Source organism: Oncorhynchus keta, chromosome 30 (assembly GCF_023373465.1).
Source record: "Oncorhynchus keta strain PuntledgeMale-10-30-2019 chromosome 30, Oket_V2, whole genome shotgun sequence".
NCBI lineage: Eukaryota > Metazoa > Chordata > Actinopteri > Salmoniformes > Salmonidae > Oncorhynchus > Oncorhynchus keta.
Genome location: NC_068450.1, coordinates 35,187,173 through 35,212,996, shown reverse-complemented (window position 1 = coordinate 35,212,996; position 25,824 = coordinate 35,187,173). Strand labels below are relative to the sequence as shown.

Sequence of the window (25,824 nt, the reverse complement as noted above, 5' to 3'; positions counted from 1 at the left end):
AGGCCTTCATGGTCAAATTGCTGCAAAGAAACCACTACTGAAGGACACCAATAAGAAGACTTGCTTGGGCCAAGGAACATGAGCAATGGACATTTGACTGGTGGAAATTTGTCCTTTCGTCTGGAGTCCAAATTGGAGATTTTTGGTTCCAACCTGTGTCTTTGTGAAATGCGGTGTGGGTAAAAGGATGATCTCCACATGTGTATTTCCTACCGTAAAGCATGGAGGAGGAGGTATTATGGTATGGGGGTGCTTTGTTGGTGACACTATCTGTGATTTATTTATGATTCAAGGCACACTTAACCAGCATGGCTACCACAGCATTCTGCAGCAATACGCCATCCCATCTTATTTCTGTTGAGTGGGACTATCATTTGTTTTTCATTGGGGAAATGACCCAACACACCTCCAGGCAGTGTAAGGGTTATTTAACCAAGGAGAGTGATGGAGTGCTGCATCAGATGACCTGGCCTCCACAATCCCCCAACCTCAAACAAATTGAGATGGTTTGGAATGAGTTGGACCGCAGAGTGAAGGAAAAGCAGCCAACAAGTGCTCAGTGTATGTGGGAATTCCTTCAAGACTGTTGGAAAAACATTCCAGGTGGAGCTGGTTGAGAGAATGCCAAGTGTGCAAAGCTATCATCAATGCAAAGGATAGCTGATTGAAGAATCTCAAATATAAAATAGATTTTGATTTGTTAAAAAAAATTGGTTACTACATGATTCCACATGTGTTATTTCATAGTTTTGTTTTCACTATTAGTCTACAATGTAGAAAATAGTAAAAAGAAATAAAAACCCTGGAATGAGTAGGTGTTCTAAAACTTTTGACCGGTAGTGTAAATATATATATATATATATATTTTTTTTTACATAGGGCAAAACATTTGTCAACAATGTGAATTTTTATTGTAGTATAGTCAGTCTTTGGAGCTAATGGGGATCCTAAAAAAATACTTAATACACCGCCATAATCTACAGATGACCTGGATTATTGATTTCATCAAGGACAGTTTGTGTTTTGACATAATCCCTAGATGGGTACCCAAATACAAATGTTAATACTTTGTTATAGCCAGTCAATTCCCCCCACTAGATGGCGTCTGCCCATTGAATCCTGTCATTGTCTGAGTATTTGAAAAAGGTTTACATGATAAAATGGTTTGGGACACATACAAAATTACCAGTCCTATATTTTAAAAGAGTTTTGTGCTTTATTGTTAAGTTGAGAAGTGAAAAATAGATGGATTGAGAAGTCTATGGTTTCTTTCTAAACAAATAAATCAGACAGCCTATAAAATATATTCTCCGCAAGAACACGTGTTTAATAAATGTTGCCCCTGGTAAAGAGATTATAAAATCTAAAACATTAAAAAAAATATGTTAATCATGAACAGACAAAGATTCAGGAGGATTGAACATAACTTTCTTTGTCCTCTGAATCTGAGAGTGGATTAACTGGCAGTAGATTTCTCATGTTATCATTCATTGGAAGTATTCCATCAAAATACAGAGGTCTTGATTCTTCGTATCATCATATCGGTACAGCATCAATCTTTTTTCTCCCTCATTTGTACCAAAAGCATATGACAAGATTTGGTTTATGTCAATTAATGTGGTGAGTGGCTTAATGTGTTTCAGTGCATCAGGTAGGGTGGCTTGGATTTGCAATCATAGTAGCTATATCACTTCATGACAGCAAATCAAATCTCAGGCAGTGTCAACACACAGCAGCGAATTGTCAATTTCTATCACTCAGGTTGCACATAATCTCCTTGCATCACAGTGTAGGCCAGTCTATTGGTCAATTTGTTTAGACCCCACTGCATGTCATTATCTGTAGATCAGTCTAATGTCCACCCCCTGCCAGGTCCAGAAGTGACCCAGCAGCCTCTTGGGCCTCAGCATCCAGCTGCAGGATCTCTACAGTCTCCAGATCTAGTTCCGTGTCCCCGGGCAGGACCAGATACTGGTACTGATGATACTGGTAGTAATGGAACTCTATGTAGCCACTGTCTGACAGGGGGTCTTTCTCCATCTCCTCACCAACCTCTTCCTCATATTCCACTGCCTCCATATTGACAAGCTCCTCATGGTCAGGGGTCAGAGGGCAAGGTGGATTTGAGGAGAGAGGTGGGTTGTCTGAGGTCAAGGCTGGGGGGGGAGAGGAGAAGGGTTTGAAAAAGGGAATCTGTGTGACAAGAGACCATCATTTGCTTTTGTACTGTACATTGAATTGAAAAATGTGGCATGTCAAAATCCATTATAGGTATCAGCATACATTGTTGATGTGCAATGTGCAAATGTTTCATAATAGTGTCCTATACAGTATAGTAGAGCAATTTATGTAAAAGCTTTACAGTGCATACCATGTAAACGATCCCTCTCTGAGTGGAATGTAGGGAGTTACTGCACTAAAAGAGAGTGACAAATGGCGGAGCCATCGTGTAGCTGTGGCTATAGGTTGTCAAGGTAATAGAAGGTTGTTGCCAAGACAACAGCACACAAACCCACCAACCATGCAACATGCAGAGTAAAGAGGTAGAAAAAAAATTCAGTAGGTGAATTAAGGTGTAAAAGATAGTTTAATTGAGGAACGACTGATCTATGACTAAACATTATGAGGGAACCGACATCTTCAAAAATACATTTGTGAGAGGCACTACAATACTGTCTGGGGCTTTATAGTTTGCCCACAAACTTTAGTGTGGGTATCAAGATCTAGGAGGCTGACATGCTTAGTGATAGCCTGGGCTAACCTGAGATCGCCACAGTGTCACACACCATAGATACTCCATGATCAGCTCCCTCCAATCTGCATAGGACAGAGTGGGAAGACGAATACAGTTAGTTGGACTACTGGTAAGGTGTTGACTGGGCTGTGATAAGCCTGCTATTGTAAGACAAATCATTAACCCACATGCGTTAAACAACAAGAATTTGGGCAAAAATATGTGGTAGTCACAGAAGGATGTGAGATTTGGCACTGTAAACTAAACTGTAGTTAACTGTTTGTTCATACTCACAATGCAGGGTTGTTTAGTAAGTTGCTGTTAGTGCTATGGTAATACTGGGTCTTCCTAAGCACCTCCAGAAGAGCGGATCGATATTCTGGACACACGCACCACAGTGAGCCCTTCCCCACAGACTGAAAAAAACACATCATACGCAATCTTCGATATCACAAAACACCATTATTTCAAACAAACAGCGAAACTTAATGCAATTGGCACATTGAAGACGAGTGAACACATCTCACCTGGTTCTTGTCCCTGTGAATCCGACAGAAGCTCTTACTCAGAGACAGGTTGTGCCGAACAGAGTTTCTCCACCCCCCAGGTGCTGCTCTGTAGTAGGGGAAGCTGTTCAATATCCAGTCATAGATACCCTTCACTGGGAGCCTCTTGTCTGGCGAGTATTCTATCGCCATGAAGATTAGACTGCTGAAGGAGTAAGGGGGCTTGGATGGGGAGGAAAGGTGGTGTTGGGTAGGTATGGGATCCTGGGGCTCCAGCTGGGGCAGTGGTGTTGTTTTGGGCAAGGGCTGCAGGGGAAGCAAATTGCCTCTTTGATGTAACCAGTTGAGGCAGGTCAAGTCATCTTGGTCAGATGTGGTTGGAGAGTTGAGGCAGTGTAAGTTTTGTCCGTCAAGGAACTGAGGGGGGGACAGGGAGTCTAAAAGAGGGGAGAGAGATTCAGTCTTGAGGTGAATGGAAACTGGGGCTGTGGGGGAAAGCCAAGTAGGGCATGGTGGAATCGACAGAGGAGACAGAGGGAGTGAAACATGGACAGTGGAAGAAGTCTGCAGAAGAGAGGAGAAAGGCGGGGACTGGTAGAGAGTGGTGGGATAAAGAGATGTAGGAAGGGGTGGCAGTGTGTGAGTGTCACTCTCCATCTCTCTCCCAGCAGACTTCTTAAACACTCATTCAATAGATGATCTGTTGGGCAAAGCAGAGTAGTCAAACATTTCAAAGGCATAGCGAAACATGTAGCTCAAGTTAACAGCAATGTAGTTCCACAATTTGAAAAACGTAAGTAAACCCAATTTATAACAGCGTTGGTAGACCAGATCAGGTGGTCTTACTGAATTAGTGGCTAAATGTTGTGAGTCAGTCTACTCTCTGCCTTGCACCAGGGTCATTCAGTTGGTAAGAATATAAAAACATTACATCAAGTTAAAGATTAAGAAAAGTCTGAACAAAGTCCTCCCCCTTTTTCTTCTGGTTTTGCATGAATGATTTCGCTAGCTATACTAGCAGATTCAAACAGCTACAGCAGCAAAAAGGCATTGCACAGGTGGATACATAAAATCTTCCTGAATAGAAAACGACTTTTATTTCTAAAGGGTAAATAAAGCAGACTGCTCATGAAGCCACATGGTGCTGCTCAATGTGCTCATTCTTCGGAAAATGGCGGTAGAAGATAAAGTTACATTTAGCACAATCAGTCAAGCAGTCTTTTGTTAAACTCCCCCTCAGGTGCTGACAAACACTTAAAACGGAGTATAAAAAAACAATGCATTGCTTACCAATAAAGCAACGTATTAGTTCAGGGTATATCGGTAAGTCTCGAATTATGCAAAATATATTATTCAAAAGTTACAAATATTGTCTGATATCCATACGAAGAATCGAATTCCTGCCCGTCTGCCTTCTATCCGTTCCAGTGTTTCCTTGGAAACCAAAAGGACGCTTTGCAGGTTGCGCGTCACCTGCGCGTTTCCGCCTTAAAGATACAGTTCAGTATTTATTTTCCCAACAAATGGAGAGGACAAACCACTTTCCAGATATGACTGTCACAGCATTTCCAAATTCAAGGTCAAAGATGATCAAACTGAGCAACAGACATTTTTCAATTCAAACCTTAGATTCAGTTAAAAAGACAGAGGCATGGTTAAAATTCAAAGCTAAATATGTTTATTTTTCTACAAAAAACATAACACTGATTGTTGTTCATGCTCTATAAAGTTTAGATACATAATAAAGGAGAGTTTAACAGGGAAGGATAAATGGGGAAGATAAGTGTGCACTGGTAGCACATCCTCAGAGTAGCTCCATCATTTTACATTTAACCATACTGCAACATTTCTGGTAAGCCCAAATGGACAATATACACAGGAAACTTTAGAGGAAAACTGGAGTGTGGTGTGAAATGTTTCTCAATTATATTCCAATTTCATGAATACAAAACCCTTCTTTCTCTATAAATAAGAGGGCCAAAAAGGACTCAGTAAAACACTCATGGTGAGAAAACATAAAAGCCTTCCATTTTGACAAGCGATGCATCTTGCATACAAAAATCTCACACTGTAGAGGAGTCAAAAATAAATGTTTGTTTAAAACGAACCCTCAAGCTGAACACAAGATACAGCTCGATATCTATTATCCCCTTTTCTCTGGCAGATGAGCTGAAAGGCAGGTAACAGTGACACTCAGAAGAACCAAATTTGTAGAAAGCATCAGTGTTATTAAAGTTTTTTAGTTTTTGTTTTTTAAGTTCGATACCAAAGGACCTCCGCATCAGACCCCATATCAGGTCACCTGACCAGATGTGAGGTGAGCCAGTAGATAATGATTGGCTGAAAGGCGGCGGTGGCCACGGTGATGTACAAGCGGAGTCTTGGTTTGGCACTCGCCCCAGCCCCCATGGAGTCATGGGAGAGAGATGACAGAATCTTCATTTTGAGAGAACGGACCTGGTGATATGATCAAAATGCTGTTAACTCTTGGACATGAAGTTTAAAGACACAAAAACGTATTAAACTATGTCAACTTGGCTACTATAATGCATAACTAGGTATGACAAATTCAGAATAACTCTTAACACACATTTCCACAGAGTTCTAAAGTACTTACAATGAAAAACATAAGAGCACACGATGACCAGGCGAGAGCCACAAAGTAACCATCACTTCCAAACAGCAGACCACCCAGCACTGTGAAAATCATCCTAAAACAAAGAAGCATCCTTAAACTCAGGGGTATCACAGTAAAGTCTGCAAAATGTAACAATTTGAGGTAAAAAAAAAAGAGAAAAGTATCTCTTATAGAGTGTAGATAACATAAACCACTTTTAAATCCGAGTGAAGTCATACCGTATATATAAAAAATAAAAATCACGACAGCTGTGATAGAAACAGGAAGTTTTGGTAGAATTTTATAAATGCAGAAAGAATGTTCATTCGACATGGTGGGATCTTTTTGCGTCTGTAAAATTAATTATGTGAGAAATGGCGGTGGAAACACCTTTATACGCAAATATTGATATAACCGTCACATAAACTTGGATTCATACGATGATATGGTGGGTGGTCCTCCCAATATGACTCGGGAAACCATGCAGTTTTAGGCAACAGATGAAACCACTTATGATGAACTTCACAGGGTGGTGAAAGTGTACAGTGATCTTGATGCTCATTTCCAATAAAATATTGAGTCTTATTCTGTTGACATGATGATCAATGCTTGACTGCTGTTTGACCCCCCATAACAAATATCTTGCTCTTATCCATAATAATCTCATAATATAGACTAACCTACCTGCTATGTATCTGCCAGCTGTTGGCTAGAGAGCACGTAAGACCAGAGTAGACAACGTTTTCTATTTAACGGAACCACGTGTGAGACAAAACCATCAGTAGAGTTGAAAAATGTGATGGAAACACATTGAACTTTACATTTTTATTCGGTACATGAACGCTTGAGCGAAAAAGTACATTCTGTGTGCAATGTCATCGCGCACTGATTTTAATTCGCAACAAGTTTGTTTGGTGTAAACACACCACTGGTGGGAAAATTCAATTTTTCTTCATGCAGATTTTGGAATATTCACATGAAAATCAATCACCAATTGGATGGAAACCTAGCTATAAATCTAATGGAGCCCTTACCCCACATATTTGTATCCACTGTAGGCAATGAGGTCAAACGTGGATAGGTCAGAGTGAACCGTGAGAAGGTAGAGACTCAACAACATGACCAAGACCTCTATAACGACCCACACCAAAGCAGTGCTGGCACACAAACCAAGGACCTCTGGACTGAACCTGCCATTGAAGAAGAGAAAATAATGATGAGGGGGGAGAACATTAGTTGGTTGATTCATAAACAAAATGAGACAAATAGTGTCACTTAAATTAATACATTGTATCTAACACTCCAGAAACAATACATTTGCTTGGCTATGTTTGAACAGTTGTAAAGAAATAGCTGATGAAACCTGTTCTGAATGCCAAGGGCCATCCCAGCAAGCAAAATGTAGGTGATGAAAGCCATTGCTGAAAAATAATACAGTAATAAATCAAATCAATTCATAGTCCGTCACTTCAATATTAAACATCTTACTGATATACCCTATCAATAAAACATACTTACAAGGTATGTAAAGGTCTGGTGCATTCACGTCATGCCTGGGTGTGAGAGGAGTGTCTCTGTGGTAACGAACTTCCCAGTCCTATTGACATTACGACAAAATGTGAAATGTATTTACACAACATCACAGAGAAGCACAGACATATAGTTCTTACTGGATCTAACATTTAGCAGGGCACAGAATGTCTAACAATGTCTCCTAATCTGAGAAGGGTAATTTGTGCAAACATATCATGCTTGTTAATATAAAGATTGATGAAGCACAATTGCGTCGGTCCTTTTTACACCTGCAACATTAGAGAAAATTCTCATTTTCTGTGACCACAACACATACACACCAACACACATACATCAACACACACTGCTAGCAGGGTGATTAAAGAGTGATTATCTTGTTTGGAGGCCCAACTATCTGATATGTACAAGAACATGAGACGAAGGAGGAATGCCAAGACTGTCTCCATGACCTTGACACACCAGTGTGTGCTACAATGCTGTTGAGGATCATACTCTGTAGAACATCATGTGCAAGAACGTGACATGGTGCGTTTGGTGTAATAAAATGACTTGATTACCTGGTGTGTGTATGGGAACATGAGGAGCAGAAGTTTCTTCATTACATATTTGCTGTCGACGGCAAAGAAATACTTCAGCTTGTTCACAGACACGTACCTGCTGATCTGAAGAGAGATTGCACAGGTTAATTTCTCTAACTGTCATGATAAGTGGAATCAAAGATGGTTGGCACAGTCTCATTATTTGCCGACCAGTGCCTATGCTTGTTTGAGGCTATACTTTTCCGACATTGGAGCCTTAATCAGCAGACGGTTGATTGGAAAATCGTTGTTTGCGTAGAAAATTTAAATCCAATTGGTAGATGCACCAGCCACTTCCAAATCAAAACATGGATGCCAATGTTTGCCCATACATGCGCCATTCTAATTCGCCTGCGAGGCTGATTAGCTAGTGCAAACAGGTGTGAAACAGACAGTAGTCCGTGCAAAGCGATTTGGAGGGGGTGGTAGCATCCAACAATTAGATTTAATTATTTATTGGGCACTGCTCAGCGATGCAAACAACGATTTCCTAATCAGAATAGTCTACCAATTACAGATAAAGGCTCAGATATTGGAAAAGCGTCACCAAATAAGCTCGGGTCGGCAAATACCTTATTAAGTGGGTAAATGTTATACAGCTATTTATTTATTATTTAACTAGGCAAGTCAGTTAAGAACATATTCTTATTTACAATGACGGAACTACCCCGGCCAAACCCTAAACCGGATGACATTGGGCCAATTGTGGGCCCTATGGAACTCCCAATCACAGCCGTTTGTGATACAGCCTGGAATCAAACCAGGGTCTGTAGTGATGCCTCTAGCACTGAGATGCAGTGCCTTAGACTGCTGCGCCACTCTGGAGCCAAGCTAGACAAGGATTTGACTGTAGTCTAGGAAATGGTCTAAGTCTCATCCAGGCTTCTAAGGAAGTAATTATGGTAGAGGTGAACAGTAGGCTCCCTCAGGCACAAACTGAGTCAAGTAATAGACGCAGACCAGCTCTATAGCTCATGTGGCTACCTCATGCACAGCTTTACCCTAATCATCCTATCTGGCTGAAGTCCATTAATAAAACCTCAGCTGTGGATCGGAAAGGACCCACAGGTGAATGCAACACACCAGCAGCAACTCTAGTCTATTTAACTGTTCATTTGCTGGAACGTGGCCATCACCCTAATGAGAATGAGACCAGTCTGTAGTGTGATTCTCTCACCTCCTTGTTGACAATATCCTTTCCCTGGTTGGCCAGGGAAGAGCCATATATCATGGCTGCACTGGCCATTGGGTCAGCAAACAGGTTGTTGACCCCAGCACCTCCTGGCCCTCCAGCTGGAGCCCCTCCCATGTTGTACCCAGGGGTGTAGAAACCCTGACTGTTCATTGGTGGTGCTGCCGAACTGGTATCGTCAAAGAGGAGAGGGTCCCCAGCGGGGGGAGCTGCACGGGCTCTTGGCTTTGCTACATAGGGACAAATGGGAATGAGGATAGGGTAGTGTGTAAGATACAGAAGCGGGGGAGAGTAGGGTAGTGTGTAAGATTTGGCCAAAACAGCCAAATACTCCATCTAAACATGAATCGATTCTTAATTGAGGTACGGTTCTAGAAACATAAAGCATCAAAATAATTTCACAAATTATACACGCTGTACTGCAGCGCCAGCTGTGCCATCAGAGACTCTGGGTTCGCGCCCAGGCTCTGTCGCAACCGGCCGGGACCGGGAGGTCCGTGGGCCGACGCACAATTGGCTTAGCGTCATCTGGGTTAGCGAGGGCTTGGCCAGTAGGGATGTTCTTGTCTCATCGTGACTCCTGTGGCGGGCCGGGCGCAGTTCGCGCTAACCAAGGTTGCCAGGTGCATGGTGTTTCCTCCGACACATTGGTGCGGCTGGCTTCCGGGTTGGATGCGCGCTGTGTTAAGAAGCAGTGCGGCTTGGTTGGGTTGTGTATCGGAGGACGCATGACTTTCAACCTTCGTCTCTCCCGAGCCGGTACCGGAGTTGTAGCGATGAGACAAGATAGTAGCTACTAAAACAAGATAGTAGCTACTAAAACAATTGGATAGCACGAAATTCGGGAGAAAAAAAAGGGGTAAAAAATAATAATGTAGTAATTTAACCTTTTTTATTTTGCGCTGACATGAAAGATATGTTTCCAAAAACATAACGCAAGCAATGTGCTTTAGTGTTTGGAGCATGCATCAGGGCTCTTAACAGAAAACCGTATTTCACACGTATTTGTGCATTAAAGACCTCTCGAACAATGAGAAAGTTGAGATTCAAACTGCCATTCACCAGCTCTGCAAGCGTTATAATGTACATTATAATTTAGAACTTTTTTTGAAATACATACCAACCGTAGCAGAAGTAAATGAAGATAGTTACTTAGCAAAACTCCACATTTGGTTATCAAGTATTTTGACATTTTGTATTTTGACATTACAATGTTTGCAGAATTGGGAGTTTGAGTCTGAGCTTTCTGTGCGTTAGAGGTCTAACATGCTGACCACACCGCTTGCATTACGTGCACGAGCATTGCAAAATAAATGTACACATACATGTTATTCAATCATTTCAACCAAACTGTTTGTGAGTGTTTGCGTAACCAGGCGCTGCAAGTCCCACCTCCCCCATCTCCTCAGTTATTTTTAGGATCATATACCAACGTGGGTGGTTGAAAGATAAACTTGAGGTCCACACTCCAGTCGGTGGCGGTAATGCATCTTAAAGTTGTTTGTCAACCGCCATATAAGTCCAAAGAAGAAGAATGAAGGAGGAGAGATTACTAGAAACCATCTAGGTTTACCTTTTTATCTGTGGACTAATTGTCAGAGTAGAGGACCTTGTGCATTTCAGGTAAAATAACAACCCAATGTTTATATCCAAAGACAAATTAGCTAGCAACGACAAGTAAGCTAGCTTAAATTGCCACAAATGTTTCATACATTTCAACCTGTCCCCAAATTAATATAGTTGGTTCAGAGATCTTTTTGATATTTCAACCTGTGTGTCCTGGTCATATCTGTTGTGGATGGACAAAATCAACATGCGCGTGCCCAGTCTAGTCAGCATGTAAAGCACAGATTCTGGTTCAGTTAGTCTATGAATGGGCTAGGCTGAAGTATGACAATTACATAACAGTTAAGGCAATTATGAGTGACAAAATGAGTATCAAACCTGTAACTACAAACAATAGTCATGCCATGCGGGATGCAATGATAGCCTCAGGCTTTGATCACATCGATAGCTTCATTGCGCAAAATAGTATGCAGCATTATATTTATTTAACCTTAATTTAGTCCGTTAAGAACAAATTCTTATTTTACAATGATGGCCTACACCGGCCAAACCCTCCCCTCACCCAGACGACTCTGGGTCAATTGCGCGCTGCCATATGGGACTCCAGATTATGGCTGGTTGTGATACAGCCCCGGATCAAACCTGGGTCTGTAGTGACGCCTCTAGCAATGAGATGCAGTGTCTTAGACAACTGTGCCACTCGGGAGTCCTAATCTGGATATGTGTCCAACAAAAGCTCAATGCCTTGATCACACCGACAGTGTTGATGTACAAAATACTAAACAACATCATCTGGTTATGTGCGCAACAAAAGTTCAACATTTCCTTTCTGCTACAATTTATGTCAACCCGTCAAAGTTTAAAGCCTGACTCATACTTTCGATTACTCTGTTGGTGTAATCTAAGAGTTATTGCGCAAAATAGTATACAGCAGCATCTGGATATGTATGCAACAAAGTTCAACATTCACCTTCTACTACCATTTCTGTCAAGCAGTCTAAGCATATAGTTTGACGCATACGTTCGAAAAATGTAACGTATGCAACGCACTGCAAAGCAATCCCAGCGTTCCATTGGAAATGAATGTACATCCGGTGTACCCGAAGCGTTACCTAACTCTAGCAAGCTACATGATTAGTTAGCTGTATCACATAGATAACATGTAGCTAGCTACTTACCATTTGCTCGGTAGCCATGATGTGGAAGGTCCATTGTAAACACCTGTTTAAAAATAGAAACACAATGTTTGGGTTTGATAACGTGTTGCAACGCAATTTTATACGTCGCAGGATCTTCGCATCCAGAAGTTAGTTAGCCAGTTATGTTTCAATGTTGGCTAGTAGTACGTAGCCAGCTAACGTTAATTAGCAGTTTTTTCGTCGTTAACGTTACTCTTGGCTGCTCGTCTGGGGCTAGCTACCGAATGCTAACAGAAAAGCTGGTTAGGGTTTGCCACCATTTGTGTGAACACAATTGACAGTTAATTAAAGCAGAATAACATATTTCAATGTACAAGAGTGTTTATAAAAAAACATATCAATAACTATGACATACTCATGGAATACAATATTCACTATTTAAAAAGCAAAACGTTACATCTACCTACGTGTCCTATGGTGCTTCCTTAGAACCCGCCTCTTTTACTTTACCTTAGCTATTAATGGTCGTCTTCTGTGCCTGCGTGGCAGCGTGGATAAGCAAAATACTTCTATTGGTCCAAAATAAAGATTCAGCCTGTGCACGGATTGGTCTTCCGGGATATCAGTCTTCGCTATTCATTAAACCAAAGAGAGCACAGTAGGAAACTCAATTACATATTCATCAGCTCTTTCAACCTAGGCATGGGGTGTATTCATTACGCCGATTCTGTTGCAAAACGTTCTGTCTGTTGCAAAATCTGTTGAAAAACGTTTTGCAACAGAAACCGTTTACTTCAAACGGAAATCCTTGCTGTTCTTTGGATAAAGAGATGGATTGGCATCGAGTTATGGCTAGCTATAGTTTTATAGAAGGTAGGCCATGATGTCTTCTGAAACAGTGACTCATGGTTACTAATTGTAAACTTGTAAATGTAAAAAGTGACAAAAGAGAAAGTTATAACTTGTTTAAAAACAGCAAATATTTATCTTTGGAGTAAACGGTTTCTGTTGCAAAACGTTTTAGCAGCAGATTTTGCAACAGACAAAACGTATATCAACAGATTCAGTGTAATGAATACACTTTCAGCCTAGGTTGAAGGAACTGATGAATATGTAATGAACATTTCATGATTCATGATGACTGACATCACTGAGGACCTGAAATAGTCTCACCACACCAACACTGTGGTGAAGAAGGCGCAACAGTCTTCTTCAACCTCAGAGGCCAAGACAAAATTCTTACGCCTCCATCGGAGCCATGGCCTGTTCACACTGCTACCAGAAGGCAGAGACAGTACAGGTGCATCAAAGCTGGGACATAGAGACTGAAAAACAACTTATATCTCCAGGCTTGCTCTGACTTTGCTCTTTCTGATATTTCTTAATTCCTTTATTTGTATTTTTTGAATTTGTGTGTATGGTTTTATATTGTTAGGTATTACTTCACTGCTGGAGCTACAAACATAATAATTTCGCTGCACCTGCAATAACATCTTCAAAATATGTGTACCCCCGAAGCTGGCCCATGTTGACTGTAAATGCTTCCCACAGTTGTGTCAAGTTGGCTGGATGTCCTTTGGGTGGTGGTGAAAAACCCAGCAACATTGCAGTTCCTGAAACAAATCACTGTCCCTGACACCGACTACCATACCCCATTCAAAGGCACTTAAATATTTTGTATTGCCTGTTCACCCTTTGAATGGCGCACATACACAATCCATGTGCCAGCAGGATACCACCCTGCATATCACTGCTGGCTTGCTTCTGAAGCTAAGCAGGGTTGGTCCTGGGCAGTTCCTGGATGGGAGACCAGATAAACTCTTGAGCGTGCCGTCCTTGGCCAGCTCTACCGCTATCTCTCTCAGAATGACCTTCTTGATCCAAATCAGTCAGGTTTCAAGACTAGTCATTCAACTGAGACTGCTCTTCTCTGTATCACGGAGGCGCTCCGCACTGCTAAAGCTAACTCTCTCTCCTCTCATCCTTCTAGACCTATCGGCTGCCTTCGATACTGTGAACCATCAGATCCTCCTCTCCACCCTCTCCGAGTTGGGCATCTCCGGCGCGGCCCACGCTTGGATTGCGTCCTACCTGACAGGTCGCTCCTACCAGGTGGCGTGGCGAGAATCTGTCTCCTCACCACGCGCTCTCACCACTGGTGTCCCCCAGGGCTCTGTTCTAGGCCCTCTCTTATTCTCGCTATACACCAAGTCACTTGGCTCTGTCATAACCTCACATGGTCTCTCCTATCATTGCTATGCAGACGACACACAACTAATCTTCTCCTTTCCCCTTCTGATGACCAGGTGGCGAATCGCATCTCTGCATGTCTGGCAGACATATCAGTGTGGATGACGGATCACCACCTCAAGCTGAACCTCAGCAAGACGGAGCTCCTCTTCCTCCCGGGGAAGGACTGCCCGTTCCATGATCTCGCCATCACGGTTGACAACTCCATTGTGTCCTCCTCCCAGAGCGCTAAGAACCTTGGCGTGATCCTGGACAACACCCTGTCGTTCTCAACTAACATCAAGGCGGTGTCCCGTTCCTGTAGGTTCATGCTCTACAACATCCGCAGAGTACGACCCTGCCTCACACAGGAAGCGGCGCAGGTCCTAATCCAGGCACTTGTCATCTCCCGTCTTGATTACTGCAACTCGCTGTTGGCTGGGCTCCCTGCCTGTGCCATTAAACCCCTACAACTCATCCAGAACGCCGCAGCCCGTCTGGTGTTCAACCTTCCCAAGTTCTCTCACGTCACCCCGCTCCTCCGCTCTCTCCACTGGCTTCCAGTTGAAGCTCGCATCCGCTACAAGACCATGGTGCTTGCCTACGGAGCTGTGAGGGGAACGGCACCTCAGTACCTCCAGGCTCTGATCAGGCCCTACACCCAAACAAGGGCACTGCGTTCATCCACCTCTGGCCTGCTCGCCTCCCTACCACTGAGGAAGTACAGTTCCCGCTCAGCCCAGTCAAAACTGTTCACTGCTCTGGCCCCCCAATGGTGGAACAAACTCCCTCACGACGCCAGGACAGCGGAGTCAATCACCACCTTCCGGAGACACCTGAAACCCCACCTCTTCAAGGAATACCTAGGATAGGGTAAGTAATCCTTCTCACCCCCCTAAAAAGATTTAGATGCACTATTGTAAAGTGGCTGTTCCACTGGATGTCATAAGGTGTATGCACCAATTTGTAAGTCGCTCTGGATAAGAGCGTCTGCTAAATGACTTAAATGTAAATGTAATGTAAATGTAATGCTGCTGGAAGTGGTATTAGAGGGCCAGTAGGAGGCACCTTTTCCTCTGGTCTAAAACAATATCCCAATACCCCAAGGCAGTGATTGGGGACACTGCCCTGTGTAGGGTGCTGTCTTTCGGATGGGACGTTAAACGGGTGTCCTGACTCTCTGAGGTCATTGAAGATCCTATGGCACTTATCGTAAGAGTAGGGGTGTTAACCCCGGTGTCCTGGCTAAATTCCCAATCTGGCCCTCAAAAACCATCACGTCACCTAACAATCCCCAGTTTACAATTGGCTCATTCATCCCCCTCCTCTCCCTTGTAACTATTCCCCAGCTCGTTGCTGCAAATGAGAACGTGTCAACTTACCTGGTAAAATAACGGATAAATAAAATAAATTGTCTTAGCCTTCTTTAACCAGATTGAAGTGGATTTAACAGGTGACATTAATAAGTGAGCATAGATTTAACCTAGATAATAAGTCATATAATAAATATAAGGATTATGAGAATGGGTGTGTAAGTGGTGGGTGTGCATGGTTGTACTATGCGTACTGTACCTGCATGTACATGTAGTCTACGCCTGTGATGCATTAATGATGCCTCTTTGAGCCAATTGTGAAAAAAAATAGATACAGCCTGGCCTGCCAGCATGTTGCGGCATGTCATAGAGAGACAGAAAGGGTGTGTCATCAACGGCATTCCAGAGGCATGAAGACATCTTCACTTCCCCCTATACTCTCCTTCAACACTCAACCACGTGATAAGGTGTCACATCCTTATGGTTACGCCACAGAGAGAGAGGAGCACATGTCTCCCCATTGAAATAGAGAAATAATACAGGCAAAGTACACTTTTAAAGAAGCAGGTGGCAGTAGTAATTCGGTCACTGTGACGCATAAATCACAAATGCCATGCTGAAGGGAGCATCTTTCAACTTCACTCGTGTCTATAATCTCATTAAGATGGTGGCGGTGAGTGATAAAACAACACTACGAGCAAAATGCTTCAAATGATAAAGATGCTGATACAACAGTCGTGATTCACTTTATCTTCAATACGTATCAATTTATCATAATTAATGTTACTAATAGTTTTAGCCTTATTTTGAACACAATGAAATCAAATTTGACTCTATATCCCAAGAAACAACCTGGTATGAGGTGCCTATTCGTTTATTCACAACAGATGAGTCAACCATGTCGGGAACTCAAGCCCAATAGATCCATAAGGGAGAGCAGGGACTGCAGCTGTTTAGCGGCATCTCAGCCACTACTGTAGGAACCGGGGTACATTTAGGGTATTTGCATTTTTATTGAAGCTTTTGATGGTAGACTACATAAAAACCGCCGGCTACTGGCAAAGTTGAAATGGTGAAATAATTCAGCAACATAGTGTCATTCGGCTGACTCACGTCCTACAGTCAGAGTTCCCTTGATTGATGTGGCCTAGAGAAGAAACTGTACCCAAACGAAGCGCCAAACCTCAATACGTTCTGTTATTTCACTAATTGTTAACACACAGTCTAATTATTTAAATCGCGTACTTAGCTTATCAAATAGCCACATTTCGTACAATTATTATATTATTATTAAATAAATAATAGGATACAACGAACACGATAATGAATGACAATACTGCATTTTTATAGACAGAAGGCTATGTTTCTGTGACATGATTAATTTCCATAAAACACGATTGGATAGATTCTATAAAAAAGTTGTATGGTATAAATGAATGTGAATGCGAGCATGGGGCATAAACTTGTAGAATTCAAAGAGAGCGTGCTTTCCGCTCCTGTCAATGGAGGAATCCCGGGAACACTCTCTGGAGGAAACTCACCATATATGGTTATATACGTCATCCGCACGTGGTCAGTTACAAATCAAAAACCAAGACAACACCACTTCCAGTAAATTGGGAGGGGCGTTAAATAACTATAGAATCGGTTTGGGCGTTTATAATTTCACGAACACGCTATACTGTTCAGTCCAACTGGAATGATCAATACGTAAGAAGTAATTCAAATGAATTTGGGAGAATTTAGTCATACACAAGAACAAGATTTTAATTCGCAGTTTTCTTATTTCCCTTTCTTTTTGGATCCTACCAACATCCCGCAATAAGGAGGGTTTGCCCCACGTTTGAATTAGTGAACCTGACACTTTCCCTGAACATTTAATCGCTTGTTCTTCCTAAAACTCCTCAGGATTACTTTGCACTCATCGTGAATCGGGATAGCAGTTTACAATCAAAGATGTACCGAAACTTTGGGAACTTGGGCCGAGGAGGCAGCGACTCTGCGTCCACCAATACCGGATCGAGTGCTGTATCCCAGGGCACCAGCACCTCAACTACTCAACAAGATCAGGTAGGCACACATATTGGTGGTCTATGTTGATAAACATTAGTAAAAGTAATAAATCATAATGTGTGTAAAGTTTCTCCCCTCAATAATTATGATATTGCTTAATCATATTAATTGCAGAATGTAGTAATAATAGGTTATTTATGGCATAATATTTACATAAAAATGTAGTAGGCTCATAATTGTATTATAGCCATGGTGCAGTTTGATTACCCTTGTCTGATGAATTGATACACATTATGGATTTTAAATTATATTTTCAATGCTCACCGTCTTTGTCAAGATTGTTGCCTTTACATCCGGATGCACACCTATGTCCATGTCAAAAGCATGGATAGCATGTTTTATTTATTTTATTTAACTAGGCATGTCCATTGCCCATGACGCATATCTGGTTCAAAATAATTACATTGCTGTAAATCACTTTCTGTTTGTTAGTTTACCCATCATGTCCTTACTCTAACCTCCTCCTCTCTTTCTCTCTGTCTCTCTCTCGCTTTCCCTTAAGAAGTTCACTGTGGCAGGTGGCAGCCAGTTTGTCCCCAGTCTCAATGCCATCACTTCCAACCAAGACCTCCAGTGGTTGGTCCAGCCCTCCTTCATTGGTCCAGCTGGCCCCTCGCGGCCTCCACGTCCTCTTTACTCACCTGCAGCAGGAATGAGGCCCTTCAACCCTTCACCTTCCCAACCACACCTCTACAGACCAGGGGTCATAAGGGCAGTGGCAAGATCCGGGAGCACAACCAGACGCAGGAACGATGAACATGTAAGAATATGTGTGGTCTTTAGCCAGCAGGGTGTAATACTATATAATTGACTTTCAGCATCAATCAAAATGTAGATAGGCATTGTGCCAGAATGTGGGTGGATATCTGACCAAAATGCACATGAAACGTAAGGTCACTTAACACTACATAGACCTACATTTCGATTTTGAAGAAGTGGTTGTCTTTGAAGAGGAACCGTCTTTAGTAGTCCCTTTTCCATGTAGTTGTTGTCTTATTAATAGGGCTACACTGTATAAAGATACTACTGCAAGGCTTAGAATTAGAGTGCTCCGGTGGGACTGAGAGGGCCAGGGAATAGGGCAACTAGAGACCACAGAGGTGTGGAGACAGACTGTTGAGTCAGTGCGTCAGTCATGTGTAATATCCTGTAGTGTGTGTGACTGTTTTATACATCTGACATGGCAGTGAGACTTCACCACACACTCCTCTTGTCTGATAGGTTGAAAACAAAATTACAGAAACAAATATTCCTGAGAGCTATCTTTTGAACGGGATAGATTTCTGCGACGATGTGGAAATTTCAGATGATGCAGAGGTTGACCAAGCATTTGTTTTGGTTGACAACTATGTACTTTGGAACAGCTATGTACAATGACCTGTTTCATCATTGTTTAAGATACGCCACTCATTTGATGTTAGTGTGGCGTTGGCTAAGTGCCAGAAAGGATGAGAGCTTTTATCAACCGGTTTGAACCAAAATATATCTGACACGAGCAGGTTCACAAAATGTAAGATGGCAAGACATCAAGTAGTTAAACTACTAGTAGGTTTTGTTTTCCTTGAGAGTAATTATTTTCATACCTGTTGGCTTTGTTACACTTTCAGAATGTGTGGTTGAGTGAGCTGAAATTTGATGAGACAGGAAATGGGCTATTGTGATTCACTGGGGCAAGTCATATGACTCATACCTGAGTCACAATTGGGGTCTGAGTGACTCATCACAATACAAGGCGGGATAAATTGGATGAATAATGTTAAGTGAAATTGGAGAAAGGGTGTAACAAAATGACAAAAGCCTCTGATGTTACGAAATTAAGGGCCATCTTGAAAGTTTGAATATAGTGACTCAGTTCATACACAAGGTGGTAGTATTTCACCACAACACATTTTACTGCTATTAAGTCCAGTCCCCTTTATTCAATTGAGTTGTAAAACGTATTATAACTTTTTTCAGTCATAACTCTGCCTCATCAAATGTCTTTCTCTCGCTTTAGTTGTCCTCAGAGGATTTGGAGAGACGCAGAATAAGGAGGGAGCGAAACAAACAGGCAGCTGCCAAGTGTCGTAACCGTCGACGGGAGCTGACAGACACGCTGCAAATCGTAAGTTTAAAGTTTGTAAATCATCAACTACTGGATTTCTCGACCAATTGAAAAATAATAGATTGACAATACAACCCTAACCGTTTATCTTTAATTTCCCCTCTCTTAGGAGACAGATGAGTTGGAAGATAAAAAGTCTTGTCTGCAGAAAGAAATTGCTGAACTAGAGAAGGAGAAAGAAAAGCTAGAGTTGGTTCTGGAGGCCCACCGCCCCATTTGCAAAATCCAAGACTCTGACTCAGATTCTGACCAGAGCTCAGAGCTTCCCTCATTGGGAGGTATCAAAATTGAGCCTGAGCTTCCTGACCTACCAGGGAGCTCAGTAAAGAGCCAATCAAGGATAGAGAAGCCCAAACCAAAAATTACTATCCCTGTCCGTCCTGTGACCTCCTCTGCCTCTGCTGTCCCCATGGAATCTGAGTCTCTTCACACCCCAATTCTTATTTCTACTCCATCTCTTACTCCTTTCACGGCTAGTCTGGTCTTCAGTTATCCCTCTGGCTCTCTAGACTCCAGTTCCACTATTTCATCCCAGGCTCTACCGACTCTATCTTCCTCTCAACATGGTGTGGCCCAGCAGTCTCGAAACCCCCAGCCCTGTAGTATTGCCCATCGCCGTAGCAGCAGCAGTGGGGACCAATCAGATCACTCCCTAAACTCCCCTACCATCATCACACTGTGATTTAACTGGCTTCCTTGGTGGGAAAGACTGAGTGACAACACTGACGGTTATGAAGATGAAGAAAATTATGACATGGGTGACTTTAATAACGACAGTAATTATACGCTAAATGCAGCTGGTCTACTTCATTTCCTCTTCCTACACTTTCCAAATAGCCCCTACACACTAAATGCACACAAAAGCTAAAATACTGATTCTCACAAAAAGCATTATGGTGATGCGAATGACTCATATTTAAAGGGTTGTATTGTTACACTTTTTTTGTTTTCACCGATGCATATAACTTCTGACAACCTATATTTGTTATGCTCAAAACACAAGATGTAGAACTGTGCAAATGTGCAAACACAAATGTATTAACTCGGTGTACTTTGGCAATAATGGTGATATATTTAAGAGGGTGAGGGGGTGTGGTATATGGCCAATATACCACGGCTAAGGGCTGTGGCATATTGGTAATATACCACAAATACCTGAGGTGCCTTAATTCTATTATAAACTGGTTACCAATTTAATTAGAGCAGTAAAAATAAATGTTTGTCATACCTGTGGTATATGGTCTGATATACCATGGTTTTCAGCATACAGGGCTCGAACCACCCAGTTTGTAATGTAGGAACCACATCATGGTAGTTAGTGCATGGTAATAAACACTGTGGGTTTGTTTGAGAGTAAATATATGTGCATGCCAGGTAAACTTTCATGTGAGCTAGCTATCTTTTATATAAAAGATGCATACATCTACTTCTCATATTGTACGTTTAGTACAATATAATTTATTTAATTTATGAAAAACTGCATTATTTGGGGAAAATTTGAAAGACAACTAAGGCAGGACCATGAGAGTAAATAGAATATTTAGACATGTATTTATTGAGAGTGTTGTATATTTTTTTTATAATGTCTCTTTTGACTGATGTGTGGGTCAGTGCAGTGGGCAGTGCCTTCACTTAAATGTGTTCATAGACAACGGTACAATAAATACATTTTTTTAAAGACAACATTATGTGTATCTGGTGACGTTAAGTATGTTTGACTATGTTCATGCGATGATATTTGCATCAATATGTCAAAGTTCAATCAAATTCTACATTTTAAAATATCAGTATGAAAGGGGTAAAAAGAAGATTAAATGCATCCTTAGTGTTAAACCCATTAGTTAGTTAGTCCATTTTGAATACGTCCTGTTTCCTGCTTGATGTTGCTGCATAGCAACATTATGTAAGGAGGTAATGGATGCTGGGGAGGAAAGGGAGGGGAAAGCTGGCCATTACCTCTCTGCTTCCTCTCTGGAAATAATTGTATAACTGACTTCAATACAAACAGATACAAATAACACAATGTTTCAGATGGGCTGAATAAGAAAGATAAGCAAGAAGAAAAGGAGGTCACAGCGGGACATCTGGGTTTTTGATTGAATGGGAGGTCATGTTTAGAATTTTTTGGCCTGGCAGAGGACAAAACATAGATCAAAATGAGAGTCTGGTAAATGGAGATCTATTGTCCATGACCCTGATTCCTGAACACAGAGTTCTGATGTTACTGTACTTCTCGCAAATGAAGTGACTCACTCACTCACAGGAGGCCCAGAGTGCATATGATAGCAGTGATAATAAAAAGGAGATTTAGGAGAGAGAGCCTATGTGTGCTCCTCTCTGTAAAATGAGCTCTCTGTTAAAGCATTACCTTCCACTGCACAAACAGAGGTCTAAAAATAAAACTGATACATTTCCACAATGTCAGGCTGTATGACATGGACAGGAACATCAATCGCCTGCAGTCTGGGACAAACAGGTCATAACAAACAGGTAGAGAGATCAATCAATCAATCACTCATGTTGCACCATGTAAATTGAATGTCTTTCTGCAAAGTCACACACACAAAGAAAGGTCACAACATGATTGAGTGTCTCAGCCAGTGTATTTAAAGCTCTTCAATGCACTACAAGCAGCCCACCAATCACAGCCAACAACAAAGCAAATCGTATCCAATCCATGAGCATGGTCTATATGCTTAAAACAGAAATATGTATTTGTTAATGATGTAATACTGATATGTCAAGTTAATGACAATGAGAGAATATATCTACAGAATTACCACAAAACATTATATTAGGATCCTGACTATTGGCAATTTAGACAGAAAATATGAAGCAGTAGTAATAATGATAATAATCATAACAATAATAATGCAGTAAAGAACAAAGTAAAAGTGTCTTGTCTAGTTCCCAGCATCATGTCAAATCCAGTTTCGAGCTTCCAGTTTGACACAAAAGTGGCTGGTTGAGAACAGCCTGGGCCGTCCAGTTCTGAAGAAGGTCTAAGTACACCATCATATAGGTGCAGGTGCAAGACACAAACCAGTGGTGCCATCACAAGTTTTAGTGCATTGTACAGCCTAAATTACTGTGGCACACTAGCTATGTCTTTCAGTGTAAAACCCATGGGCAGCCAAGACAGTGTTCATAATATACTATTTCATTGTTAGTTTGTGATTTCATTCACACAGCACTCCAATCCTGACCTGAGGGACTGAATGCATAATCTACATTATTTAAATGTTATTTAAAGGTCTCACAAAAATCATCACTCATCTTTCAAATATTTCAGTGCTTTTGGATGTCATGTACAGTAGACTAGTATGGCTCAAATCTGGATCGAGATATGTGTCTACAAGGACTCATATAATAGCTTTGTCCAGTGCAATGCAGTACGAAGTAGTCCACTATCAGTACAGTCCAGTGCATGAGATAACATCCTAACCTAACCTCCTTCCAACACCTGCTACTGTTAACCATATATAGTCTCAATCACAGAACAGAGGAAAACCTCCCAAAATATTGTTTTAAAAAAGCATAAAATTGTGAAATTATCATTCGATAAAGCTTGACCTTTAGTCTCAAATGTTTATGTGGGCCTGTCATCCCACTTTCCAGGAAAAAGCCTTTTTCTTTTCTCTTGAGGATCCTTTTTCAACTCTTCTTTAGGACAGCAGCATGTGCAGAAGGAACAGAATTGACTGCTATTCTGGAGATGATGCTGTGTTACTGTGTGTTATAGGCCATCTTCTAAAAAGTATCCCAATCAAGTTTGTGTTCTACCAATGAATGCTGTAAACAACTAAACATATTTCCTCAACCCATATTTCTCTTTATCGTGCTCTTTCACTAGTCAGTGAAAGTATCCGGCTCTGTCCCATCATCAGTCATCAGGTGAGCACACCAGGTGGAGCTGGTCCGGACTACCGACACTCCCAGTGCTTGAACTTCCATCTCCCAGGTCTCGGGACACCATACACGGCAGGTTGAGCTCAGTGGAACCACCGGGACTGGAGTCATTCCTGCTGACACATTCCTCCTCCAGGACCAGACAGAGTTCTTTGAGGTCCAGATTCTCCTTTACCAATCCATCCTGCATGCACTCTAGGTCGGCCAGTTTTTTCAAGTAGCCGCCCAGATCCTCACGCATCACTTTGGCTGCGTGGTGACCGAACAGCTGCCATTCCCGGGCCAGCTTCTTCACCTTTAGTCGGTCATCATCAAGGAAACAGCACAAGTCACGCAATTCTGTGTTTTCTTCCTGGAGACGCTGATTGACGGTTTTCAGCTCCCTGATCTCAAGCAGGTGGCCCTGTAATTGTTTGTTAACTTCTTTTATCAGCCGTCCACGCTGGATAAGAGCAGAGATCTTCTCTGACTCCTCTTTACGCAGTCGACTCACCAGCTCTTCTTTAGAGCAGGAGAGTAAATCCTCGTCAGACATCTTTGACAAGTCTCTGTTGTAGAGCTCACTGTCACTCCCCATATTTTTGGACTGATCTGTAATTCAATAACCTGAGAAATAGCCTTTCCCAATTACAGGCAGTAGAGGCAAATTAACTTTAGTCTACAATTCCTGGGATGCTCTGCAATGTGCATGGAGGCTACAGTAAGCTTTTTACAGGCAGCACTGAATTGTATGACTATCAACTGACTCTATCCAACCATGGAAGCAAAATATAGGCCAACAGTAATGATTGGTTTTACCTATGGATAATGGGGAACAGTGCATGCTTCACATCAACGTTTTTCTATGAGCTATAAAATTCCCTGAACAAATTCGCTCTTGATATAATAAAACAAAGCAAAGAATTTATATATTTTCAATATAAAATGTCAATCCATCACTCTCATATCTCAGATGATAATCTACGATTATAGGCTTTGTAAAAAATAGTTTGCATTAATGTCCAGTTTTCCCTTTGCTTTTCCTTGGTTACCTTCAGCAGGGTGAGGGGTTTTCGTGATTTTGCAATCCGTTATTTCGTTTTTATTGTGCAGTTGACTCGTCATCCAATATCGTAAACCCTTGGATAAAGTACGATAACGTTATTTTACTCAGATCTTCATATCAGAAGTGACTTGCTGAAGAGCATATGCTTTCGTTCTGTCCGAGTAAATGTTGTATTCCCTCTGTTTGGATAATTTGTTCATGGCATAACATTCCTTTTGATTATAACCCCGAAAGAGGCAGTCATTTGAAATTCACCGATGAAAACAAACAAGGCTTTGAAGTTTCAAAAAAGAGAAATACATCCAGATTCCTGCTCATCCTATTGCATTGGTGTGTGGAGGATTACAATGTCGGCCTTCTTCCACTGTCATTATAAAGCGGATGTCTCCTCTCAGACTCGGTTTTTCTCTCCACTCAGTGAATTTCAGAAAATGACGCCCATTTAAAAAGAATGGGATGTTCTTCTATCCTCTCCCTTCACATAAAAAGCTATAGAAATTAGTAGTAATCATCCATGTAGTCTTTTAAAAACGAAATGAACAAACACAATACAAATGTAGGACGAAATCGATACAGACCACGTTTGTAAAAGAGATGCTCGGTTTAACAGTGAAGGTCAAAATATTCACTGATGTTTTAAAAACACAGTTTCTTGATATTATCCTACAAAATGATTAAAAAAGCGATTACATTCTTGAGCATTCAAGTATGGTTGTCGGATGGTGGTTGTGAAGGAGGCGGCCGTAGGAATGCCCCTCTTCTGAATCCCTCCCCTCTCTCTTTCCGTTTGGTCTTCCTTTACGGTAAAATAATAGCTTACACTACTTTTATTTCATTTTATTTTGTGTGATGTCATTTCTTTCGATGGAATAGCTTATACTACGTATTGTATCCCGTCGAAATAAATTACATCACACAAAATTTGAATGCATGTGTTAATACTATTAATTTTGTTTAGGCTGTATCACATTTGTGTTCAAATCTACTACAATAATTTATTCGGAATATATAGCAATCATATCACATACCATTGTATATTTGTATTCCATATATATTTGTTAAATACCTCCCCACGGGACCCCACTCTCCACCCCCTCCAACCGTAGGCCCACAAACGCACACACACACACACACACACACACACACACACACACACACACACACACACACACATCAGAGTCACACTTTGACACAGAACAATAAGTGAATCAGAGTTACAGTGTAGTCTACACAATTTCAAATACACAGATGGAAAGTGTGACAAAAGGTTGAAGCATGAGGTATTT

General features: G+C 41.6%; 4 protein-coding genes across 11 annotated transcripts; 1 reads left to right on the top strand and 3 right to left on the bottom strand.

The window, feature by feature from the left end:
- Positions 1 to 1,194: 1,194 nt before the first annotated feature.
- Positions 1,195 to 4,696, bottom strand: LOC118363456 (forkhead box protein N3-like). Of its 4 annotated transcripts, none has more exons than XM_035744334.2 (5): positions 4,531 to 4,696; positions 3,262 to 3,940; positions 3,029 to 3,150; positions 2,762 to 2,817; positions 1,195 to 2,156 (listed from the first exon to the last, which is right to left on the bottom strand). In XM_035744334.2, exons 2-5 carry the CDS (start codon positions 3,895 to 3,897, stop codon positions 1,852 to 1,854), a joined length of 1,119 nt encoding a protein of 372 aa, XP_035600227.1. In that variant the 5' UTR covers positions 3,898 to 3,940; positions 4,531 to 4,696; the 3' UTR covers positions 1,195 to 1,851. The 4 variants fall into 4 exon arrangements, 3 of the variants coding, with proteins under 3 accessions (XP_035600227.1, XP_035600230.1, XP_035600229.1); XM_035744337.2 differs by having other exon boundaries at positions 3,262 to 3,677; positions 4,531 to 4,693; XM_035744336.2 differs by having other exon boundaries at positions 2,010 to 2,156; positions 2,787 to 2,817.
- Positions 4,697 to 4,895: 199 nt separating this feature from the next.
- On the bottom strand, positions 4,896 to 12,484 carry LOC118363454 (protein YIF1A-like). Of its 4 annotated transcripts, none has more exons than XM_035744332.2 (9): positions 12,376 to 12,484; positions 11,905 to 11,947; positions 9,146 to 9,390; positions 7,948 to 8,052; positions 7,376 to 7,454; positions 7,221 to 7,278; positions 6,892 to 7,047; positions 5,858 to 5,951; positions 4,896 to 5,697 (listed from the first exon to the last, which is right to left on the bottom strand). In XM_035744332.2, the coding sequence occupies exons 2-9, from the start codon at positions 11,936 to 11,938 to the stop codon at positions 5,539 to 5,541; spliced, it is 930 nt and encodes a 309-aa protein (XP_035600225.1). In that variant the 5' UTR covers positions 11,939 to 11,947; positions 12,376 to 12,484; the 3' UTR covers positions 4,896 to 5,538. The 4 variants fall into 4 exon arrangements, with proteins under 4 accessions (XP_035600225.1, XP_035600223.1, XP_035600224.1 ...); XM_035744330.1 differs by having other exon boundaries at positions 12,329 to 12,424; XM_035744331.2 differs by having other exon boundaries at positions 12,333 to 12,415.
- A 3,381-nt stretch (positions 12,485 to 15,865) lies between these two features.
- LOC118363452 (fos-related antigen 1-like) lies at positions 15,866 to 21,269 on the top strand. Of its 2 annotated transcripts, none has more exons than XM_035744327.2 (5): positions 15,866 to 16,080; positions 17,316 to 17,477; positions 17,983 to 18,240; positions 19,477 to 19,584; positions 19,694 to 21,269. In XM_035744327.2, exons 1-5 carry the CDS (start codon positions 16,021 to 16,023, stop codon positions 20,264 to 20,266), a joined length of 1,161 nt encoding a protein of 386 aa, XP_035600220.1. In that variant the 5' UTR covers positions 15,866 to 16,020; the 3' UTR covers positions 20,267 to 21,269. The 2 variants fall into 2 exon arrangements, with proteins under 2 accessions (XP_035600220.1, XP_035600221.1); XM_035744328.2 differs by having other exon boundaries at positions 15,869 to 16,080; positions 17,986 to 18,240.
- Positions 21,270 to 22,168: 899 nt separating this feature from the next.
- Positions 22,169 to 25,317, bottom strand: LOC118363453 (coiled-coil domain-containing protein 85B-like). Its single transcript, XM_035744329.2, has one exon. The coding sequence runs from the start codon at positions 24,068 to 24,070 to the stop codon at positions 23,468 to 23,470; it is 603 nt and encodes a 200-aa protein (XP_035600222.1). The 5' UTR covers positions 24,071 to 25,317; the 3' UTR covers positions 22,169 to 23,467.
- Positions 25,318 to 25,824: the final 507 nt, after the last annotated feature.